Below are 23,638 nucleotides of genomic sequence, written 5' to 3'. Positions count from 1 at the left end.
TTTATGGATCCGATAAACAAACATAAAAACAGAATTTTTAAGATGTTAAAATATAAAGATACGTGTTTGGCTTACTAAAACTAAAGTATAAGATGTTAAGGCCCGCTTTTCAACTTCCAGTCGTCTAAAAGTCGACGATGAAGGCAGATTTTTATATTTTTTGGACTCAGGGCACCTTTAAACGTCGAGAAATACAAAAAAAAAAAAAAATCGGGTTTTTTTTCTTTATGTACAAATGTTAAGTTTTTGTGTGTGTGAAGGGCACGATTTTGTTCATCTCTTTGAAGCTTAGTAGCTCCTGTGCATTTTGTCGAAAATTTCTGAAATTTTGCAGGGAGGTTTGTGTATTAGGGGTATTGATGCTATTAAAATTTGGTGGTTAAAGATCGACGGAATGGGGAGATAGAGGGGGGTCACTTTTCATCTCTCGATTAGGGTCGGACTTAATGAAAATTTTATTCGTTATTAGCATTTGCAACTTTTATAAACTTTATACTTAATTTCAAAATTAAATTTTTTGCTATTTTATAATAATTAAAAATATAAAAGAATTTATTAAATAAAATATCGTAATAGATGGCGAGAAACACAGTTTTAAATGTTTCCGGGAAAGTTAAGCAACTCTTTGCTGGAATCTTTTTTTATTGCTAGCAAGAGCTTCTTTACAAATGATAACAAAATTAAAACGTAAAATAATTAAAAAACGATCGTATTATTTTTAAAAAGTAAAGTTTATATAATTTATTTCAAGTAATTAATAAAGCAATGAAATTTATTGTTTATTTTATTATACGAATTAAAAATTGTTCCCTGAGATTTGCTCCTGGATCCACCGTAGGATATAATTGTCCTCAGGCCACAGTTCAGGTTATACTTTCTCCACACAGTTATATACCAAGATATAAATGAGAGGGTTTAAAATTAAATAAACATTTTTATTATTATAAAGCTTCTACTTAAAAAAAATATATATATATTTAAATATTTTAACTTCTTATCTAAACTTTAACTATTAACCTATATTAGGTTCTTTTTTCCTAAATATTTAGGAATAAAAAAGAAATTTATCTTTGATATTGGAATCTCTCCAAAGATTTTAATTCTATCCGAATTAATTAAATCAAAGGAAATAAATTTTTAAACAATTTATAAATTATTTAATATTGACTATGACAATTTTATAGTTAATATTCACTTAATAACTCTAATTTTCTTCTAATTAAACACCAGATAATTCGGTTCAGTTTAGAATTAACTGTAATTAGACTTAAGTCACTATTATCATCGTTGTTATTAATAATCAATTAAGATTTTTTACTCCTTACATTTGAATATTATAAAATTTAATTTAACCTAAATAAACTTTTTGTCCTCCATAGCTTTGGTTATTTTCCAAAAACTCTAAACTTGAATTCTCTCCAAAAAACTATTTTTACTTAAATTTATATTTGGAATAAAAAGGAAATATATATATATATACATATATATATATTGAATCGCTTGTAAGATGTTGTGACAATTTACAACGAAAACTTTATCCATGTTTTTGAATTAAGGATATGAAAAGGTAGATAAAAAAACATGTAATGTATTTGAAACCATAAGATTTTTGTCCATAAACAGTTTATTTTTCAGAAGAGAAAGGTAACAATGTATGTATAATATATATATACAAATGTAGATTGGTATGCTTTATGCGTCGCAGCAGTGATCTCATGAAGGAGACTGATCTATCGGAAGTGAGGGGCATGATCCCAATCGCATTCCGCTTCTGACATTTCACCATGACCAGCCAACAGATCTTCTTCCATATCCAAATCCTGATAGCTGTAAGCGAGGTCTTCCAGAGTTCTTTCGTACTCCGAACTGAAAGAAAAAAATAAAATAAAATAAAATCATTTAAAACGTAAAAGGAATATGTCCTAAAATAAAAAAAATATATATATATGCCTTGATATATTTTGCAAATTTTATTAAAATAATAAAGAAAGATTTACAAAATATTTCTTTTATTTCGTCAATTTGCATATGTATAATGTAAACAATCGTTAATTTAATAATTTAATATTTGATACGAGCAAACTTATTTTTAGTCGCAGATACAAAACATTCCCTTCGATTTAAAGCTTATAAATTCTGCATAAGATATTTGATTATTAAAAAAAAAAAAAAAAAAAAGATATTTTCCTTCATATTTAATACGATGAAAACTTTTATAAATAGTTAAAGTCGAAATGCGATTCAATCGATAATGCATTAAAAGTATATAATGTCTTACATCAAATTTTTACTTTGTTCCATTTTATAAACAAGTCTAAATAATTCTAAGATATTGCTTTTAACATAATTAATTTTTACTTTATTTTTAAAGTTTATGCAAGCTTTCATTTCTAGTTTTTATATTTTTAAGGTTCTTATGAAATTCAACCTATATATACAGTATATATATATTTTTTTCCAATGGATCTCTATATCGATTAGATTGTGATTTATAGTATCGTATGTAGGTCTATATTTGCATTAATATTTGCGCATTGAAGTTTATTACTCCCCAAAAAAACACGAATTTTTATTAATTAAAAATAAATTTAATGTTATTTTTTAATTACGATTAAAACTTTTAAGTAAAATTGTTGGATTTGAATCGAATTTTTTCAACATTATATGACCCAAAATATTGGTTTTAAGTCACGTTATTTCATCCTTAGTTTATAAAATAATAATAAAAGATTTAAACTATAAAATGATGCTTATTAATAATTAAATATGGTTATTTTATATTTTTAATTTTAAATATTATCAGGGCATTCTTCCAGAAAAGCGAGTAAACTTTGAAAAAGTGTGATGCTTAATGCCTTTTTTTTTTATCTTCAAAAGCATATATTTGAATAGTAAGCCATTTTTGGGGGGTGTACATAGGTTTATTTTACAGATTAATACACTTACATAAAAATACTTTAAAAATTTATATTTAAATTTCAACTCCAAATCATTCATTGCTTCAGAAGGTTCAATGTTTCGATTTCTCTCTTCTCTTTTTTTATCTATTGTTGAGTGATGACCAAAGACCAGCCCAAGAGATTCAACAAATTTCAATCGAATTGACGTAGAGAGGAGGAGTACAAAAATTAAATATTTAAATGAAATTTTTACTCTTAAAACTTTAAAACTTTTAAAAAATATAATATCAGAACAATTCAGATGAATTAATTAAAAATGTATGTGTTTAAAATGTGAGGAGAATACAGAGTATATACGCTTATTCTAATAACAGTTTTGAATATTATGATGTTTAAAAGTTAAGCATCATGAAGCATGATGCAGATTTTCATTATAAAGTAATGCATTATAATATAAATCTTTCCAACTTCAGGTCTTCATTAACTGCTAAGAATTTTGTTATAAAATTCATTAATTACAAGTATGCGTGTTCAGATTTAAGTTGATAAAATCATAACTAAACTTAGAATTTCAGAAATTGTATACTGTTTAATTTATATACTTTAATCTTACATCAACATATAACTTAATATACAGTAAGCAAAGAAAATTATAAGATAACACATAATTAATGATAATACTTTTATTATTTTACTATATTTCAAAAAATAAAGTTTGAAAATTTAATTTAATTAATAACTAACCTATGATTAATATAAATTTTTCTTCATATTTGAGCCTAAAACATAACCTTCTATCGATTGCCAAGTGATTAATTGGCTAATTATTTGCCCTATATAATTAATGTAAGAAAACTTTAAACAACTACATGTACTTTTTTTTTAAAATAGAATTTAACGATTATCACTATTATAGTTAAAGATACTGCGTATGAAAATAGCATTAACATAAAAGTATATTGATGATTACTTCCGGAATGAAAATTCAGTAATGACAGAAGTAATTTTCTTAGATATTACCAGCAATTGCTCCATGTATTTTACGTAATATATTACAAAGATATTGAACAAAGAATTTAAAGTTTTTTGGTATTTTTTAATGGATTTTTAATGCTTCTATCACACGGCCATTTCCCAAATTTGGCATTTAAAAATCTGTACCGAAAATTATTAATTCAATATTTTATTTTATACTTTTTTTAATATTTAAAGTAGAAATAGATTAAGTAATAACCTGTATTGGGACGGTTCAACGAGACAAATGAGTCGTTTACAAATGTCTTGACGGCTTTTTCTTCCCTTCACTTCCTCTAGTTCGGTCCATAATTCTCTGCTTTTGCGATATTGTTTATATACAGGATCCTGTTCCAAACAGGAACTGGGATGATGACTTACTCCGTCATATGTCTGATATTCGACTGATCAATGAAATAAAATATTAATGCAGATATAAAACGATCGTTTAATATTTATGAAACAAAATCAAAAAGATTTGCTGTATATACTTACGAACTTTTTGATATATATTTGTTTCCAGATTTGAGTGGTTTAGCAGCCTAAAAACATAAACGGTTACGTTTAAAACCACTTTTAAACGTAAAAAACACTATATACTAATGATAATATTCCCATTTTAAATATTTAAAAATATTAAAACAATCCGAAATTCGGATCCAATCGCAGATATACATATTTTTGTAAGCAATTTGGAATAAATAAAGGCAAGAAATTATAAAAAAAATCATTAAGCCAGAGAATGATTGAAAGGCTTTATCACCCAATTTCCCATAAAGGAAAATGGGTACCCGATAGTACCAAAAGATGATTACGTGTGAAAGAACCTCATACTGAGCAGCTGGATCGTGGTTTGGCCTTCTATATTGCTGACCAAATGTCTGGAGCTCCCTCACAGTCCCTTGCGAACTTTCAGTGTCCGAATCACATCCAGGCAGACGGAATGTAGCGTAAGGAGCTATGTCATCGTCATATTCTATAAATAAAATAATAAACTCTTACGATGATTGCCACAGACAACTTACAAACAACAATGATTGCCAACACTTCACGAGTCAACTTACGATGATTGGGATCCCCAGTCATAGACAGATCCTGTCCAGTAGGAGGTGACGTCAAAGAATTTTTTGGACCACAACTTTGGTATACAGAAGTATCTCGAAGGTTTAAATTTTCGACGTTTTTCTTCATTATTTGACCAGCCATTAAAGGCGCTGCATTAGGATTTAGCCCTCTTCTATCGTAATAATCGTCTAAAAATTATTATATATGTAAAAATAATCAATATTTAATGAATTTTAATGTTACAAAAAAAGCTTAATTATCTTATATTTTTTATAACTGTTAGATTTTGCTTGAATTCTTATTTACAGTGAAGAATGTAAAAAATTGGATAAAAAATATTTTCTTTTCTTTCGCAAAAAAATAGTTATTTTAAAATTCAGCAAAAATAAATATTTGAATAAATTACCATTTCCGTGTCTCTTTTTGACACACACGCATACAGCAACACCAATAACGACAGAAAGAGCTACCACAGCTGCCACAATAGGAACAATGATGTTCAGATCTTCCCAAACATTTGAATCGTTCCTTTCTTGTATAACAAGTGGTGCTACCGTTCCTGAGAAAATATAAAAACATGAAAAAAATTAATCTAGACGACAGTAAACTTTATATCTTAATTTTAAAAACAGTTCACAATTAACAAATATATTAAGCATAATTTAATAAATTATAAATATTCTGTAAAAAGCAATAAATTTAATTCGATTTAGATGAAGGGAATTGATGAATTACTGAGATTATAGAGGATAATATTGTATAGAATCGACACACGTAAACTAAATGAACATTTATATAGAGAATAAAGTAAGTTATCTTGTTGTATTCGGTTTAATATTTTCTATATAGAAATCATTGTAAAAAAGTTTAAGTTTTATAGATTGGACTGATAGGTAATGGCACTGCTACACGAGATGCAACGGTAGGAGCATCTGGAAGGATTTTCTGCGGAAAAGTGGTCTTTATCTAGGAGTTAGGCAAGTAAAAAATCCTGAAAACTCCATACGACCAGCCTGTTGCTCAGTTACTAACACAAAATAACTAGTGTTAAATGATATTTATCCACTCGGCCACTTAGATTTAATTTTTATGTACTGTACTTTAGATAAAAATGAATAGGGAATGATATAACCCCGTTTGTCAAGTTAAAATGAAATTTTTGATCTTTTATTTGATTCATATGCATTGTAAACACAGGATAATAATGGAATATTATCCTGTTTAATCTCATAATTAATTAGTTATATAAAGAAATAATAAACTGTATTTGTTAGATAGAATAATTAACTAACTGTCATACATTCTTAATAAATTTTTATCAAACTATTTTTATTTCTTGTAAAATATATTCAAGTACTTCACCTTTGCAAAATTTGCATAATAAAATTTATATTACACAAATGAAAATTTGCATGTTTAAATGATTAACTCCAAATTTTAGAAACTAATTTTTTTTGTTCAATAATCAAAATTGTCCTAGATAATAAAATTCATTCAATAGATTAAAGTGAAAATTCTCAGTTTTTGTTTCTTTCTTACACCTCGAAGGAAATTATTTCAGTAAAGAGATCAGTTATTCTTGTCTACATTCGCTACAGGTATGGATGGCAATATTTTACTTCAGGAGAATGGTATAACATTGGAAGAATAAAATGTGGTAGCAAACAATCATATAAACATTTCTAGAAGAAATATAGATCTAGATGAAATGGCTATTATTATACTTTCTATTGAATAAAAACATTTATACTTGAATTAATGCTTCACATTTTATTTTTAAATGAATAATATATGAAAATGAAACTTGGAATAACAGAAAACTTCACTTAGAACACAATTGCAAAGCAATGCCAATTACTTGTTGGTAATTTATTGTTAAGAATTCTACTTTTTTCTTAATAAGCAGAATTTTTATAACTAATAAATAATTTATTAACCTTTTTATACTTTCATAATTATAATATTTATTTTCCAATAAATAACATTTGAATTTTACTGAAATAATAAACATTCAGATATTATTCTAATATGTGGGATTTAATATGGATTATTTATACTTTCTAAAGTTAATATTCATCATCTTTTTAATGTAATTAAACTTATATAGATTCAGTTTTTGAATACTTTTAATCAGAAACTATGAATTATTCACAAGTTTATAAATATTTAAAATAAACACTTAAAAAAAAAATACATTTCTGTAACTTGATTTGAAACTTTTTACTTTACAAGTAAACAGTAATATATCTCTTATAAATAATCCAAAATTATTTTTATTAAAAGTAATTATTAAAATTTATTGATATGTTTATCAGAAAAGTTTATATTATTTTTTAAGGCGTTCAAAAATTAATAAACCACTGAACATATTCATAAAAAAAATATATAGGCCTATATATATATATATTTACCTCCATCTAAAGTAAGAGTTGCTGCTTCATATTCGGTCATTGTAGAACCAGCTCCATTATGTGCAGTTATTCTCAAGCCGTACCATGTACCAGGTGCTAAATCACGGATGGTAATTTTCTCTTGATGAGGCAATGCGTTATTTGACGCTACTTTCCATTCTGTTGTATGAAGTCTCTTATAACGAATGACGAATGACTTGATGGGACAACCTCCATCATCCCAAGAATTCAATAGTAAAGTGAAAGACGTTGAATTCGTTACTATAAACATTTCTTTACTAGGAGCGACGGGAGCTGTAAATTATAAATCAATAATTATAAATACTAATTCTGATTAAAGTGATGATATTTTTATATACGTGCAAAATAATTTACTATAGTTTTAAGTGAAGTATCAGCGTTTACTGTGATAATACTTTAATGAATTATATTATTAATTACTAAATATAGTAATATAAGTTAAATATTACGAGATATAAACTATTTTTTGCAAAAAATTCAAAGCGAAAAGCAATTCACTGCAGAAATTTTCAATGGATCTATACAATAAGAAATTCACTACTACGCAAAATTTCTGCAAACGTATCATGACATACTGAAAAATTAAATTTTACTGCAAAATATTTGAACACGGCACAATCGTAAAGCTTTATTTTATTATTGAATACAGAAATAATTAAAAATTAAATAGTTAAAGAACTTAAATTACAGCTTTATTGCTTAATTTCAAAAACTCATTCATGATGTTATTCTAAGCAGTAAATTCTACGAGAAATTTTTCTTTTAACCTTAATTTTCGAGATAAATGCACTTTCCTTACGTAACCTGTTTGTTAAGTCGGTGGAATTACCTACTTAGAAAATATTATTATTTATTTATCAAATCATAAAGTACAACTGTAACATACTTTATCATACATTGATTATGTTTGGAATTAGCTTTATTATTATGCAATTTAATAAGTTTATAANCTGATTAAAGTGATGATATTTTTATATACGTGCAAAATAATTTACTATAGTTTTAAGTGAAGTATCAGCGTTTACTGTGATAATACTTTAATGAATTATATTATTAATTACTAAATATAGTAATATAAGTTAAATATTACGAGATATAAACTATTTTTTGCAAAAAATTCAAAGCGAAAAGCAATTCACTGCAGAAATTTTCAATGGATCTATACAATAAGAAATTCACTACTACGCAAAATTTCTGCAAACGTATCATGACATACTGAAAAATTAAATTTTACTGCAAAATATTTGAACACGGCACAATCGTAAAGCTTTATTTTATTATTGAATACAGAAATAATTAAAAATTAAATAGTTAAAAAACTTAAATTACAGCTTTATTGCTTAATTTCAAAAACTCATTCATGATGTTATTCTAAGCAGTAAATTCTACGAGAAATTTTTCTTTTAACCTTAATTTTCGAGATAAATGCACTTAAAGATTTCCTTACGTAACCTGTTTGTTAAGTCGGTGGAATTATTTGCTTAAAAAATATTATTATTTATTTATCAAATCATAAAATACAACTGTAACATACTTTATCATACATTGATTATGTTTGGAATTAGCTTTATTATTATGCAATTTAATAAGTTTATAAGAATATAAAAATTTTGCTAGAAAAGTATTCGATTATTTCATATTATATAAGATATAATTAAATAAATAAACAGCAATTTTTAAGTTTTTTTTTGACAAAATAAAGTCAGTATAGACTGAAAATTAGTATATAGTAACGAAGAATAGACGGACTGACGACAATAAGACTGCAATCTAAATTGCAGCCCAATTAATATTAAGATTTAAAAAATATATAAAATTCATACCGAATATGTTTTTCATGAGTTTCTAAACTTAGATAAGACTGAAATATTTATTTGAATTTCTCTAATTAAATACAAAATATCTGATTAAATTATTTAATGTAAAACATTTATTCGAAAAATGTACTAGAACACTTTATATAATTTTAATTAGAAACGTTATTCTAAGCATAAAAGAAACAGTTATAAAATTAAAGCTGACATTTGACGTTTATAATTAAATAATATAACAAAATAATAACAAATTTATAAAGTAAAATATAAAATGTTTCATTTGATTTATTTAAGAAAATAAGCAGTTTATATCTCTCAAAATAATTAATGACTTTCAAAAAAAAGTAAATAAATAAAACAATGTTTAAACCATTTTTGAAAAATTATACAACCAAACAAAATGAATATATTTCAAGACGTATCTTTTAATATTTTATCAAGATGAAATATTAATACGTAACCCTTGAAGATAAAATTTGGTTACCGTTTTCTAGCAATCTCTTATTATAAGATGATTTTTTATACAGTTTAAGTCGTGTAAATTATGTAAAAACATATAAAAGATGATTTCTGATCGAATAAATGCTATAAAATTATTAACAAACTCACGTTTTCCTTCAGTTTTCCCAGAAACTGTCTCGCTAGGTTCACCTTCCCCACCTCTGGCCAATACAGCAAGGTAAAGAAAATATTTAGTTCCACACTGAAGATTTTCTAGTGTATAAGAATTTCCACGTGACAGAATCTTCACTTCTTCCACTTGACCAAATTCGCGTCTAAATTTAAGCACATAACCTAAACATTGACAATTTCTAATGAGTGATGCTTAATTATATCCAATCTTAAGCATTATAATAGCTTTATTAATATAAAAATTTAATTTTAAAAGTAAAATTTTCTTCTTTTTTGTTTCTATAATTAATTGTTAATACAGTCGACCTCCCTATAACACTGTTGATAATTTCGTTTTATATGAATTCCATGTTGTACGAGTCACTTAGATTTTATAAATACGTGAGCCGTTCACAGCCCGGCACACGTATTTGTAAAATTTAAGTGACTCGTACAACATGTAATTCATATAAAACGTAATTATCAACAGTGTTATAGAGGGGGTCGACTGTATATTGTATACTTTACTGAAAATAATATTAACGATAAAAGTGCTTTACATTCTGAAATAAAAAAAAATCCATTTATAAACACGTTAATATTCCTTTTTAAAATTAATTAATCATTTAAAATTTTTAAAGTTTTTATACGATAATTAATTTAAATATTGCTTGATAACCATTGAGATGAATGGACTTTATTGATTTTAAGAATCTTTCGATTACCTTCAGCCATTTTAATTTTGAATTTTTATAAGTAAAGAACGAGAAGTAAATATAAAAATAAGGAAGAAGAAAATAAATAAAAAAAAAGATAATTTAATTTTGTCTAATTTTGATTTTACCCGAAAAAAAATAAATTAATTTATTAATTCATCTTGAAAAGATTTTAGTATTTTTACAAACGGGTAGCGGCGGAATATTATTATTATTATTATTACTTGGCAGAGATTCAATCCAGTTGATTAGAAATAAAAGGAATTTTTCACGAAGATATTCTAAAACTCTCCATTTCTAATTTAATTAAAAATGAATAAAAGTAAATGAATACAAAAATTTAATAAAGTAATTAATAAAATTGAATATGTTTTTATAATCAGATATTTTTCTTCATTTGTTGAATGTATTTAAATCGGGGGAGAAAAAAAGAAAAAATCACATTTTCTTACTATCAATAATTCAATTAGTATGCAGCATTTGGTTTAAAACTTAAGACAAAATGGTTAATTTGAAAATTTAACAATAAATTCTGTCATTAATTGTTGCAGGGATTTCACTAGCTATAATTTTTATTATTATTCCTGTTTTGAGAATTCTTGATTAGATTTATAAGTAGAATATATAAAATTCACTAAAGCAAGAATATCCAATTTACAACTTGGGTCAGTTTTATCACACCCGCGTGTATAATAAACTGTTTTCTTCATCGATAAACGTTTTAATGGCATCTTTAAGGATTAGAAAAAATATATTCATAAATTTTTACATGGATAAAATATTATTCATATATTACGTACTCCTTCCAATTTGTTTTAAGTAGAAATACTTTTGGGAATTATTTTGTTCTCATCATAATATTCAAATATCTTAAACTTTTTACATTATGGATACATATGAGCTAACTACTATATTTATTTACAATATAAATACAGTACTACATCCGTANTTTTACCCGAAAAAAAAATAAATTAATTTATTAATTCATCTTGAAAAGATTTTAGTATTTTTACAAACGGGTAGCGGCGGAATATTATTATTATTATTATTACTTGGCAGAGATTCAATCCAGTTGATTAGAAATAAAAGGAATTTTTCACGAAGATATTCTAAAACTCTCCATTTCTAATTTAATTAAAAATGAATAAAAGTAAATGAATACAAAAATTTAATAAAGTAATTAATAAAATTGAATATGTTTTTATAATCAGATATTTTTCTTCATTTGTTGAATGTATTTAAATCGGGGGAGAAAAAAAGAAAAAATCACATTTTCTTACTATCAATAATTCAATTAGTATGCAGCATTTGGTTTAAAACTTAAGACAAAATGGTTAATTTGAAAATTTAACAATAAATTCTGTCATTAATTGTTGCAGGGATTTCACTAGCTATAATTTTTATTATTATTCCTGTTTTGAGAATTCTTGATTAGATTTATAAGTAGAATATATAAAATTCACTAAAGCAAGAATATCCAATTTACAACTTGGGTCAGTTTTATCACACCCGCGTGTATAATAAACTGTTTTCTTCATCGATAAACGTTTTAATGGCATCTTTAAGGATTAGAAAAAATATATTCATAAATTTTTACATGGATAAAATATTATTCATATATTACGTACTCCTTCCAATTTGTTTTAAGTAGAAATACTTTTGGGAATTATTTTGTTCTCATCATAATATTCAAATATCTTAAACTTTTTACATTATGGATACATATGAGCTAACTACTATATTTATTTACAATATAAATACAGTACTACATCCGTAATGGCTGTTCCTAATGGTGTCTTTACATATTTAAAAATTTTTTAAAGTTATAAATTTATCTAATTTTTTTTTCATATTGAAAAATATAGTAAAAATATTACTATAAATAATATATTTATATATCTAATAAAATATTTATTTTGATATTTTTATTATTTTGGCTACTTTTTGGCTAATTAAAAGCGCCATTTTTGGTTTACTTTTAACGGTAATTGGACTTAACGTCTGTTTGATTACGCGAGATTTTAACGTGAATTTGACGTCACTGTAGAATAAATTCATAATAATTAACTCCTAAAATTGTATTTTCTTTTATTTTAATCTTTAAAATAAGTAAGAAAATTTAATTTAAACGATAATAGATAAATTCGATGAAAAAAAAAATTCGATTTTCTTTTCAAGTTGAATTACGTCAATTTAAACCAATAAGAAGAGTCGATTTCTGTCAATAAAGGAGCATCTGCATTTCATTAGAATATTATGTAAGAAGAATCGTGATTCGCTAATAATAAAAAAATAACAATCATCAACTTGTGCTAACAATTAAACTAATGATAATGATTCTTTAAAATATTCTTTAATTTGAAAAGACTTTTATTATCCAAACTATTACTTCGATTTTTCTTTTTTAATTAAACCAAATTAGAGAAAAAAAACACAACAAAAAATGAAGTAAATTGAGGTATAAACATAAGAATTTTACCTTTTATCTTGGTAGAGAGATATTTGGAATTATGTTCCCATCTTAATTGCAGGGATGTTGTGGTGGCACCGACTACATTCAACACAGCGGGTGCGGGTAGCACTGAAACGAATCATCGATAAACATTCTAATGGCATCCTTCAATTAAGCAAGTAGTACTAAAAGAGGAAGAAGAAAAAAAAGCTCAACTTCAATTAACAATAAATTTAGTTGTAGCAGTCGTTAAGATGGAACTTCAGAGTGTTAGTGATAGTTTCACGTAGATGCCATTTGGCCGTATATCTAATGTCACATAAAAGTGCAGATATCGTCAGACCCCTTAACAATAAATTTTCGGAAGAAAGTAGGTCGCATAAAGAATAAAATTATCTTCTTAATGCTTTCTTTCTACTTTAATATCGGTCAATCCGATTAATTTAAAACCGCGGATTTAAAGAAACGAGTAGAAAATTGCCACGAAAACCAAGAAAAAAAATTTACAATTTTCACTCGATTTGATCAATATTATAAAGTGAGAATTTATTCTTTTTAATAAATAAATTCTAATCTCTCTTGATATAATGTCCGTTGTTTCTCATTACTATAAATTTCATGAGATATTCCACTACCGAACAAGAATATTTTCTAAATCTTCGAACGTTATAAATTTATAAGGATAATGCACAATTCTAGAGAGGTATAAAGAAGAAGAAGAAGGAAAAAAGAAAGAATCTTGTTTAATTCTTGAGTACCGAGCATTTGCACTTTAAATTAAGATTAAAAATTCTTTCATGAATATTCCATTTAAAATTTTCTTCGAATTTAATGAAAGATCATAAAAAAAAAGTTGAATAGAATACCACTTTTAATGTTTCTAGATCTTACTTAAAGGTAAGAATTCTTATTCATTAATAGAATTAATCAAAATAATTTTGAATTTTATTAGTTTAAGTGATGATTAACACTTAATATAGAGTAAATCCTAAGTACAATACATTGGAGGATTTTTATCTTTTATTCCTTCGAGGAAATTGAACGAAAAAGAATATTTGGTGGTGGTGTGTCTTGAATTTTTCTTTCGGATTCTTTTGTGTGTTGCATAAATGAATGATTTGAACATGGCAAACTTCATTCTATTAAAAGAATGGTAAATGTTAACTAGATTGATTCGAGATGCCTCGTTAAATGCCGAAGCGAAAAACTATGTACAAAGAAACGCAAACTTTCCATTAAATGGACAATCCAATTAAGAAAAGAAACAAGGAATTTGATTTATAAATTTAATTTATTTTAAAATTGCTAGAAAAAAATTTTTTTTCTGCGTAAAAAATTTAATTATTTAATCTTTCATTTAAATGAATATTATACTNAAATATATTAATTATTAATTTAAAACACATATTTTAGAAATTAAATGCTTTATATATATATTTTTGTTCAATTTTTATCAAATTATTATAAAGTTATATTAATTTATGTACTACATTTTAACATTATTCATAACTTAATTATATTTTAATTAATTATTCACTTATATTTTATGCCAGTAACACGAAAACAAATATTCTATTCGATATAATAACGATGTTTACTTAATTTATTAATTTTATGTAAATAAATTAACTTATAAATAGACCAATAAAATTATTAAAAAGTAGAATTTAATTTAATTTGATTTTATTTAAAACTTTCGTTATGTCAGCCATCTTTGTTTGTCGTATTTAAACAACCCCCCTCTAATACGATAACACGCTCATCAGAGCGCATCAAAATATTGACCATGTCCATACCGTTTTACCTGAATGTCCAAATTTTTTCCGGTGTTGGGATTCCTACAGACTTGCAAGGAATGTTCAGGGTTGCTTTTCTCTTAATTGACAAATGACGAGAGAAAGAAGCTATCCTAGCAGGTACTGTAATAAAATTAATTAATTAAAAGTTAAATAATTATTCAATGTTTGCAAATGTAGTTAAAGTTTGCTAGTTTTTTTTTTTCTAATTCAAAAACACTACATAAATTTGTTATAATTTTATTTTAAATTACATTAAATATATTTGCATTAATATAGTTTAATAATTGAAATGTTTACATTACCAATACCACAAATTTAACCGATGTATTAGTAAAAGCTTTTTCGGTAACAGCTATAAGAAGTGATAGAAAGATGTTAACTTACTTGTATCAGAAGTTGTTTGTGATAAGACTCGAGTAGCTTCACTCTCCCCCGCTAAAGTGGACGCTGTTACCCAGAATTCGTAGCGTCTTTCTCTATTTAATCTAAGAGCTTCATAATATAATTGGAAGGGAGAAATGACGTGCCGTTTGGTATCCTAAATCAAGAAATCATCCTTCACATATCTCGTTTGATTGATAAATTTTTCTATTTTAAAATATTATAGTGTTCTTCTTACTTGACTGTCACCTGTAGTGACTCTTTGATACAAAGTATATTGTTGAAGCAAACCGTTTGGACGGATGGGAGGAAGCCAGCTTACCAATATGGCATCCGGCAGCATTGGCATGGCTTTGATATCTTCTGGTGGAGATGGAACTTGTAATAAATAAATAAAAATATTATAATTTCACTACACGTTTATTGAAATATATAAATAATTTTTTTAAAAATAATTAAACTGTTAATGAATCTTGAAAAATATCTATAAGATGTTAACACTTCATCCTATATTTACAGATTTACCAAACTAGAAAGATTATTTTATTTAAATATTATTAAATTTAATTTAAGAATAGAGAGATAAAAATCTGTTAACGGTTACTCACTGTCTTCTAGAGTCCTGCAAAATACTGGATCGCTAATGATGCCATCACCTCTACCAGTGTAAGCCAGAACTGATATCGAATAATTGGCAAATTTTTCCAAATTTTTAAGATCTGTTTCACCATCTGGCATTTGAACGATTTTTTCTTGATCGTCTATGCCTGATATAATATCGATTTGTTAATTAATTATTTTATGAATTGAAAAAATAAATTATATTTTAAGAGTTTAGTAATAAGCAGTAATATGCTTATAATATTTTTGTGTTTTATTTAATTAATAAACCTTCAATTTGATGAAGAACAAGAAATAAAATAACTTGATATTAAATTCTAAGGTTAAAAAAAAAACTCCTTCTGCCCTGTAGGCACTAAGAGGGCCTTTCTAGTAAACTCATTATCAGTGGCGCGTTATAGCTTTATAGGACCCAGGCGTATTTGAATTAGGAGGCCCTATGTACAGTGTTGACTTCTGACATTTTTCTTCGAGGGATTATTTTGAGGGCAATATTTTCTGATAAAAGATTGTTTTGGGGACTCTAGGCAATTTTCATTTCTGCCTATAGAATAACGCGCCACTGCCCATTATGGGTTAGACCAGGTCAACAATGGGGCGAACGGGTGGTGAGGAAGGAGGCCCGACATATCTGCAAGGACTATCCCGAAAAATTCCTGTAGTTTTCGACCCGTCGGGATTCGAACCCGAGTCCTCCACAGTAGTAAACCTTAACCTCTCGGTCCTAAATTTTAAGATTATTAAAATTTTGTGAATAATTTTATCGCGAAAAGTTAAAATTCATCCTTAAAATTTGCATACAGAAAGTTTGGTAATATTTAATATTGATTAGTACGTTTCTAGGATATTTTATTTTATATCTATGAAAAGAATGACAATAAGCATTAAAAATAATCTTTAACGAAAAAATAACCTACTTAGCCAATCATCAATAGCTCTATAAACGACTTTATGTCCTAGCAGTTGACCATGGATCGCCGTCATGGGAGGAGGTGACCACGTGACTTTAATACTTTGAGAAGATAACGGAAGGCATTCCACTTGTTTCGGTGGCAAACTTGGAACTAAATTTATACACAATTTGGATTTAATAAATGCATAATCACTCGGAGAGGAATTTAAATGTCTATAAATGTTATCACACGTACCATCTTCAAAAGTCATTCGCACAATAGGATCAGATCTTGGACCGGCACCAATTTTATTAAAAGCCTGAACTACTATTGTATAGTAGCTATATTTTTTTAGATCTTTTAAATCACAGACGACCGTTGAATCATCATCGGTTGCAACGTCAATAGTTTTGTATTGGAATGATTCGGATGTGTTACTCTCTTTATAACCCACGTAATAGCCTTTAATGTGACCATTTCGAAGTCTTCTTGGTGGTGGCTACGTTCAATAAATATTATTCCGAGTTAAAATTTATTTTTAAAAATATATAATCAAGTAGTAAAATAAATTTTATTTTTACGTGAACGTTTTCGGAAGTGTCTTTAGTAATAAAATAATTTTTTTTCCCTCTTGCCAGTATTATTTATTTTTCCAGCATTTTTGATACTTTTTTTTTCTCTTAAGAAAAATCTTTGTAAATTTGGCAAAATGTTTTTTCTTTCGCAAAATGAGAAATGTTTTAAATTTAAAGGTTTTTATTTACAAAAATTGATGATAAAAACGTAAAGATTAAAGCTAAAAAATGAGAGACAGAAATATAAAGTTTTACTGTAGCGAGTACAGAATTAAGTTCTTCAACTTTTAAATCCATTCTGAAATTCTAGACTTTCGTATCAATCATTTATTGAAGGAAAGTTTTACTTCCAGTTTTATATAATACGTGCAAATCTTCCACTCCTAGATAGGTAAAATCTCCGGAAAAACTATTTCTAAATCTTTCGTAGAAATTGCAAATCGTATTTGTAATATTTTATAGGAAACAATTCTGTATGTAGATCGATGAAAATGATCTTACGTAGAATGTAAAACTTTCCTTTAAAGAAAGAAAAATAAGATAAAATCATGCCTTCAATTTAAAAAATGGTGCATCGTTAATGTAGAAGATTTAAATGATAATTTAAAAAAAACAAAGAATAAAATTTATACAGTTAACAATTTTTAAAACAGGATAAAGATTTTAAATTTTTGCTACTATTTATATATATTATAATTGATTCAATTGTATGGATGTATCAGGGGGTAGAAGGGGCAATACGTCTCTCCTTAAACATAAAAAGAAGTCTGTGATAATGATCGAATTAAGATTAAATAAAATTGAAAAACAAATATTTAAAAATTTAATTACATTTCTAAATTATTATTTTAAATATAAATAAAATTCTTTATTTTATAATTCTTCTCTTTCCCTTGTGATCGATTTCGCGCGCCGTTTCGCGTAGTATAGCATTTAAATGATAGAACTGGCAATTATAATTATTTATCTGTTCCTATGTCTTCTAGAAGATATAATTCTTGAAGAATACTTAATATATATTTATTTTTTAATAGAAATTAAACAGACAAAATGCTACTTTTACAGGTGTAATGCGACGCGCTCCTGTACATGTCACGCAGGTGGAAATTATAATTAATTTTAAACGTAAAACCTTTAAAGTATTCCTTTAATAATTTATAAAAGTAAAGAAAGAAGAAATATTGTTTATTTATTCACTTACTTCCCAACTGATCCTAAGAGACTGTGAACTCGTGCTTTCGGCTCTAACCATAGAAGGTGGTCCTTCTGGAACTAAGAAGATAATTAGAGATAAATAGAGAGAAATCTTGATCAAATTTAAAATTTAACCCATCGAAAACTAATATAATAATAGAAATAAATGGTCTTTCATTTTAAATTCCCTACTATCAAATGAAAAATTAACTCGAAAGTATCTAATTTAAAAAAATAAATGGCAAGAATAAGAGAGTTGTTTTTATTTTATTTTCACTTAAATAAATAGTATAAAATGTTATTTAAAAATTAATTAAGTTTTTGAATAATTCAAATAATACTTCGTGTTTAAAATTTTAAAAAAATAACAGATCTACTTTATAAAAATTAGAATGTTACTGTCTGAATACAGATAGTAACGTCATAGAGGTCGCGATGACACGCGTCAAGCGCGATGCGACGCATTTAAAAATATATATATATATTTTTTAAATGCATTAAATAAATATTAATTTATGTATTTTCAATAGAAACGAAATTGTTATACTTTTTTCTTTTCGAAAGATGACTCAAGCGTAACGACATACGCCTAAGTTTTCGCGAGGACGAGCGACGCGACGCGATTTCACGCGAGCGTTAAATAAACAGCAATTTATATATATTTTTGGTAAAGAAAAATTGTTATACCTTCTTCTTCTGTCTGAAAGATGACTTTCTGTCCAAAACCACTTCTTCCAATGGCATTCTCCGCTACCAGATGGAGCTGATAAACAGTAGCTGGACTCAAGTTATTCAATATAGTAGAAGTTTCTGTACCTGCAACCGTTTCGTTGATCCAATTCTCAGCATGACTCGCTATAAACAAATATATTTTATGCAAATTTTCAAGTTGATCATCAATTCAAAAGTTTCAATTAGCGTGTAGAATCTCATTGAGAACTAATTAGAAGTCAGCTAGTGTTAGTGATTTTAAGAAAATTTGTTTATTTAGCTAATTAAGAAAGCCGAGAATATTACCGTTTTCTCGAAGGTGGATAATGTACTGCGTTATTAAACTGTTGCCACTAAATGGGGGTTCCCAGGCAATTGTTACTTGACGTCCACTGGTTTCTACCACTTGTATATCCCGAGGTGGATCGGGTATTTCTACAAACGATAAAAGAAAAAAAACAAGTGAAATATGATGTGGAAGTATTAACCTGTTACTTCAAAGATAATCTTACCTTGAACGATTAACTGAATGTTAGTGTCATCTTGACCATAATCGTTAGAGGCTATACAAGTGTAAAGAGCAGAATCCGCTCTACCAACAGACATTACAGTGAGTTCGGATTGCACTCCAGAGGATATTGTAGTGTCAGAAAGACGGAATCTAGGAAATAAAATAATTCATTGTAGAAATGTGCCAGCATATTCTGACATTATTTTGTTGATTAAAGGCTTTAAAGTACCGATGATGTATTATGATACCAATAAAGTAATCGTAAACAATCGGAAGCAAGTATTGAAGACGTGAAGAGAGAATGATGAATCATTAATTCATGTTTCAATAAAGTCAAGTGATGATGTCATTTAATGGTCTAAAAGAGCGCTCTTTGAAAAGTGAAATTATCGGGAACGTTATTAAAACTAATGAAATTTTAACCCAACGTTGATAAAGGATAGTTTAAAGAAAAATTTCTCATTCTTTAACAGCTATTATAAGTAAATTGATGCAATAAATATATATATATTTTTCCTTTCAATGTAACAATGAAATTAGTTTCTAAAAAAGGATAAACTTATATTCGCAGAATATGGGGGAAAGTATGACGATCGAACAAAAAAAATGACCCCTCAAGATTTTTACATTTTTAGACTCAAGGACCCAGGAACGTCGAGAAATTTGGGTTTTTTTTTTCTTCTGTATGTACAGATGTTAGTGTGTGTCACCAACTTTGAAGCTTAATAACTCCTGTACCTTTTGTCGAAATTTTCTGAAAATTTGCAGGGAGATTTGTGTATTAGAGGGATTTATACTATTAAAATTTGGTGGTTAAAGATCGACGGAGTGAGAGGATAGAGGGTGGTCACTTGACATATCTCGATTGGGGTCGGACTTAATGAAGATTTTTACTCGTTATTAGCACTTGCAACTTTTTATAAATTTTACTTTTTACTTCATCTCTAATTATTTTGTATTCTATTATAATATAATCTTGTATACATCAGTAAATAAATACAATTAAATAAATTATGTACTTAAAGTTGTAAACAGATTTTCAACGATAACAAAGTGTTGTGTAAAAATCTCGAATTAGAAATTTTAAAATAATTTTTGTTTATTCTTTTCTTCCATTTCAAAGCAAAATAAAATACAAACAAAAGTTTTAAATTACAAAGTGGGATAATTCAATTGCAATATTTTATTATTTGAAGTTGCTATGAAACGTTCAGAAAATAGAAAATAGAAGTATTTAATTAAAGACTCGAAATAAAATATAAATTTATAGCGATAAAAAGCATTAGAAAATAAAATTTTATTTCAAAATTCTTCCCATAATTTAATATCTAGACACCAAATCTATTTTAATAAAATCATATAAGGTATTTTTCTTGCTTAAAGTTATGTATATATACAGAAAAACCTGTATAATACGGAAAAGGGCTTCTTAAAGAAGCGATTTTCAATGTTAAATTCTACTGTAAACCTGTCTAAGGCGGACACGGAAGAAGTTTTTATTTCGAAGCGATTCCGGTTTACACAGATTTTACTATATCTAATTATAATTAGTGGTATTTAATTCAGAAATATTTATACACAATTGAAANATGCTTTCGATCTCAAATTAGTAGTATCTTGCCCCTGTACAGTACATAATACTCTTCTTGATGACATCACGCCGGTTATCTATTTAACTCTGCAGTAGAGAAAATTTTTGACTTGAAATCACGTGACTTCCGGTCTATAGTGGAAATTCGTACCTAGCTAATCGGGCCCTCTTTCCCTATTCTTTCTACATCTGGTCTGTACGATCATATTTATAAAAAGAAAATAAACAAATATATGTTTTCTTAAATTATAAATTAATAAATAATAATTTTTAATAAAATTTCATTAGTTAATAACATAGCTACATAGTATTATGCCTTTGAGTCAGATATATATTAACACAAGTTACAGTTATTTACTTAACAGATTCGTCTAATAATCAACGTCAGTAATATTTTAAATATTCTCGTAATTCGAACAAACTTACCGAGTTGTTTCTTCAATTCTTGCATTTAATTATTAAATATTTTTGATGGAATTTACTATTAAAATCCTTATCAAATTTCTGTTATAATTATATATAATATTGTTTTGTTTTGAATTTTAATTTGTATATTAAATACAGTTCTGTGCTGCCTAATCACAGACTTCCCATAAGATTATAATAGAGCCAGTCCTGTAGCCAGGTATAAGCCTGTATCAATATGGGCTAAATTTATAAATGAGGTGCAAGCTGAAAAAATTATGACTGATTTTTTTCTTTTTCAGCCAGAACTAGAACTATTAGCTACAGTCTACATGTAAAAATAACAGTAGCCTAAGAATATAGAATTATATATATTGAAATATGAATAATAGGGGATTTAGCATTTCATATACCCCCATAGCTATGACTATAAATGGTGCTGGAAAATGTATTTGCCTGTACCTTCCATATATTTATATAGATAAATACTTATGGTGTTAAAATTGTGTTACATATAGCCTTTATGAGTATCGACTATACCATATAAGACTCGTCTAAGTACAGTACACTCTACGATCTTAATGATGTATTTCTTGGAATGTATACTCATCCTTAAGCTACTCATACCTGTTTATATATAGCTATAGATTTACTTCTTAGGATAAAACAACCTTTGTTGTAGTATTATGTAGTAATTAATTATTTTTTTAATTGGAAACATTAATAAAGATGCTTTATTTCTCTAATGATGCGTATAATTATTTTTTATCGTGTTTTATTTTTATACATCAAATTAATATTTTATTATTTGAAGTTGCTATGAAACGTTCAGAAAATAGAAAATAGAAGTATTTAATTAAAGACTCGAAATAAAATATAAATTTATAGCGATAAAAAGCATTAGAAAATAAAATTTTATTTCAAAATTCTTCCCATAATTTAATATCTAGACACCAAATCTATTTTAATAAAATCATATAAGGTATTTTTCTTGCTTAAAGTTATGTATATATACAGAAAAACCTGTATAATACGGAAAAGGGCTTCTTAAAGAAGCGATTTTCAATGTTAAATTCTACTATAAACCTGTCTAAGGCGGACACGGAAGAAGTTTTTATTTCGAAGCGATTCCGGTTTACACAGATTTTACTATATCTAATTATAATTAGTGGTATTTAATTCAGAAATATTTATACACAATTGAAAGAACAGGTATATTTATTAAACTTATTTGAATGTAATGCACTTATCACTTTCTTAAATAAAGAATTCAAAATCAAATTTCTTCTAGATTTTCATATTTTTTTTTTAGAATTTTGTTAACTCATAGGCTATATATCATAAGCTATTATCTGTCAATTGAATACATTTTTTTATTAATATTTTATGTGGAAAGGAGTAAGTAATATTCTGCTTTTCTCTGGACTTTGCCATTCAAGATCTATTCATACCAGCATATTATATTGCCACATCATTCTGACCCAAATGTTGAAAAATATGTCAATCTGTCCATCCACTTTCTTAGTCTGATGACACATCATCTTTTATACTCAATCATATGGTTGTAATGGGAATGAATTTGATGGTGGGGAATTGTTCACAATCAACAATAATCAGTGAAATTAAACCCACTGGAAGTTTGGTCTCTCAAAGAAATAATCATGCTTCATATACACTATCATGATGGGCAATTCCAATGCACTGTAGCTCAGACCATTCATTCATTGGGTATTAATTTTTTATCATTTGTTCAGTCAAAAGATATTTGAATATGATGTTTCATTACAATTGAATTACTTTTTGGGATCCTTCGATTTTTATTTTATCGAAGAGAATATATTAAAGAAAAATGAATATCATGTACAAAGAAAAAACTTTTAAACACAATTGATGTGTTACGTTTTACTTATTTTTCTTAAATTATTAATAACAAAATAATTGTTATATACAAC

General features: G+C 26.5%; 1 protein-coding gene across 1 annotated transcript; it reads right to left on the bottom strand.

The window, feature by feature from the left end:
* Positions 1-1,618: 1,618 nt before the first annotated feature.
* LOC111642363 (Down syndrome cell adhesion molecule-like protein Dscam2) lies at positions 1,619-20,068 on the bottom strand. Its single transcript, XM_023388698.1, has 19 exons — positions 19,692-20,068; positions 19,486-19,614; positions 19,156-19,323; positions 18,476-18,546; positions 16,955-17,198; positions 16,724-16,870; positions 15,794-15,952; positions 15,424-15,563; positions 15,189-15,342; positions 14,810-14,924; positions 13,033-13,145; positions 9,835-10,020; positions 7,391-7,684; positions 5,386-5,538; positions 4,979-5,167; positions 4,749-4,890; positions 4,410-4,456; positions 4,135-4,318; positions 1,619-1,866 (listed from the first exon to the last, which is right to left on the bottom strand). Exons 1-19 carry the CDS (start codon positions 19,783-19,785, stop codon positions 1,731-1,733), a joined length of 2,865 nt encoding a protein of 954 aa, XP_023244466.1. The 5' UTR covers positions 19,786-20,068; the 3' UTR covers positions 1,619-1,730.
* Positions 20,069-23,638: the final 3,570 nt, after the last annotated feature.

The sequence above is a fragment of the Centruroides sculpturatus genome, unplaced genomic scaffold (genome assembly GCF_000671375.1).
Source record: "Centruroides sculpturatus isolate CEXI.00-Female unplaced genomic scaffold, Cexi_2.0 scaffold1652, whole genome shotgun sequence".
NCBI lineage: Eukaryota > Metazoa > Arthropoda > Arachnida > Scorpiones > Buthidae > Centruroides > Centruroides sculpturatus.
The sequence above is the reverse complement of the archived record's forward strand: the minus strand, read 5'-3'. Positions and strand labels throughout refer to the sequence as shown.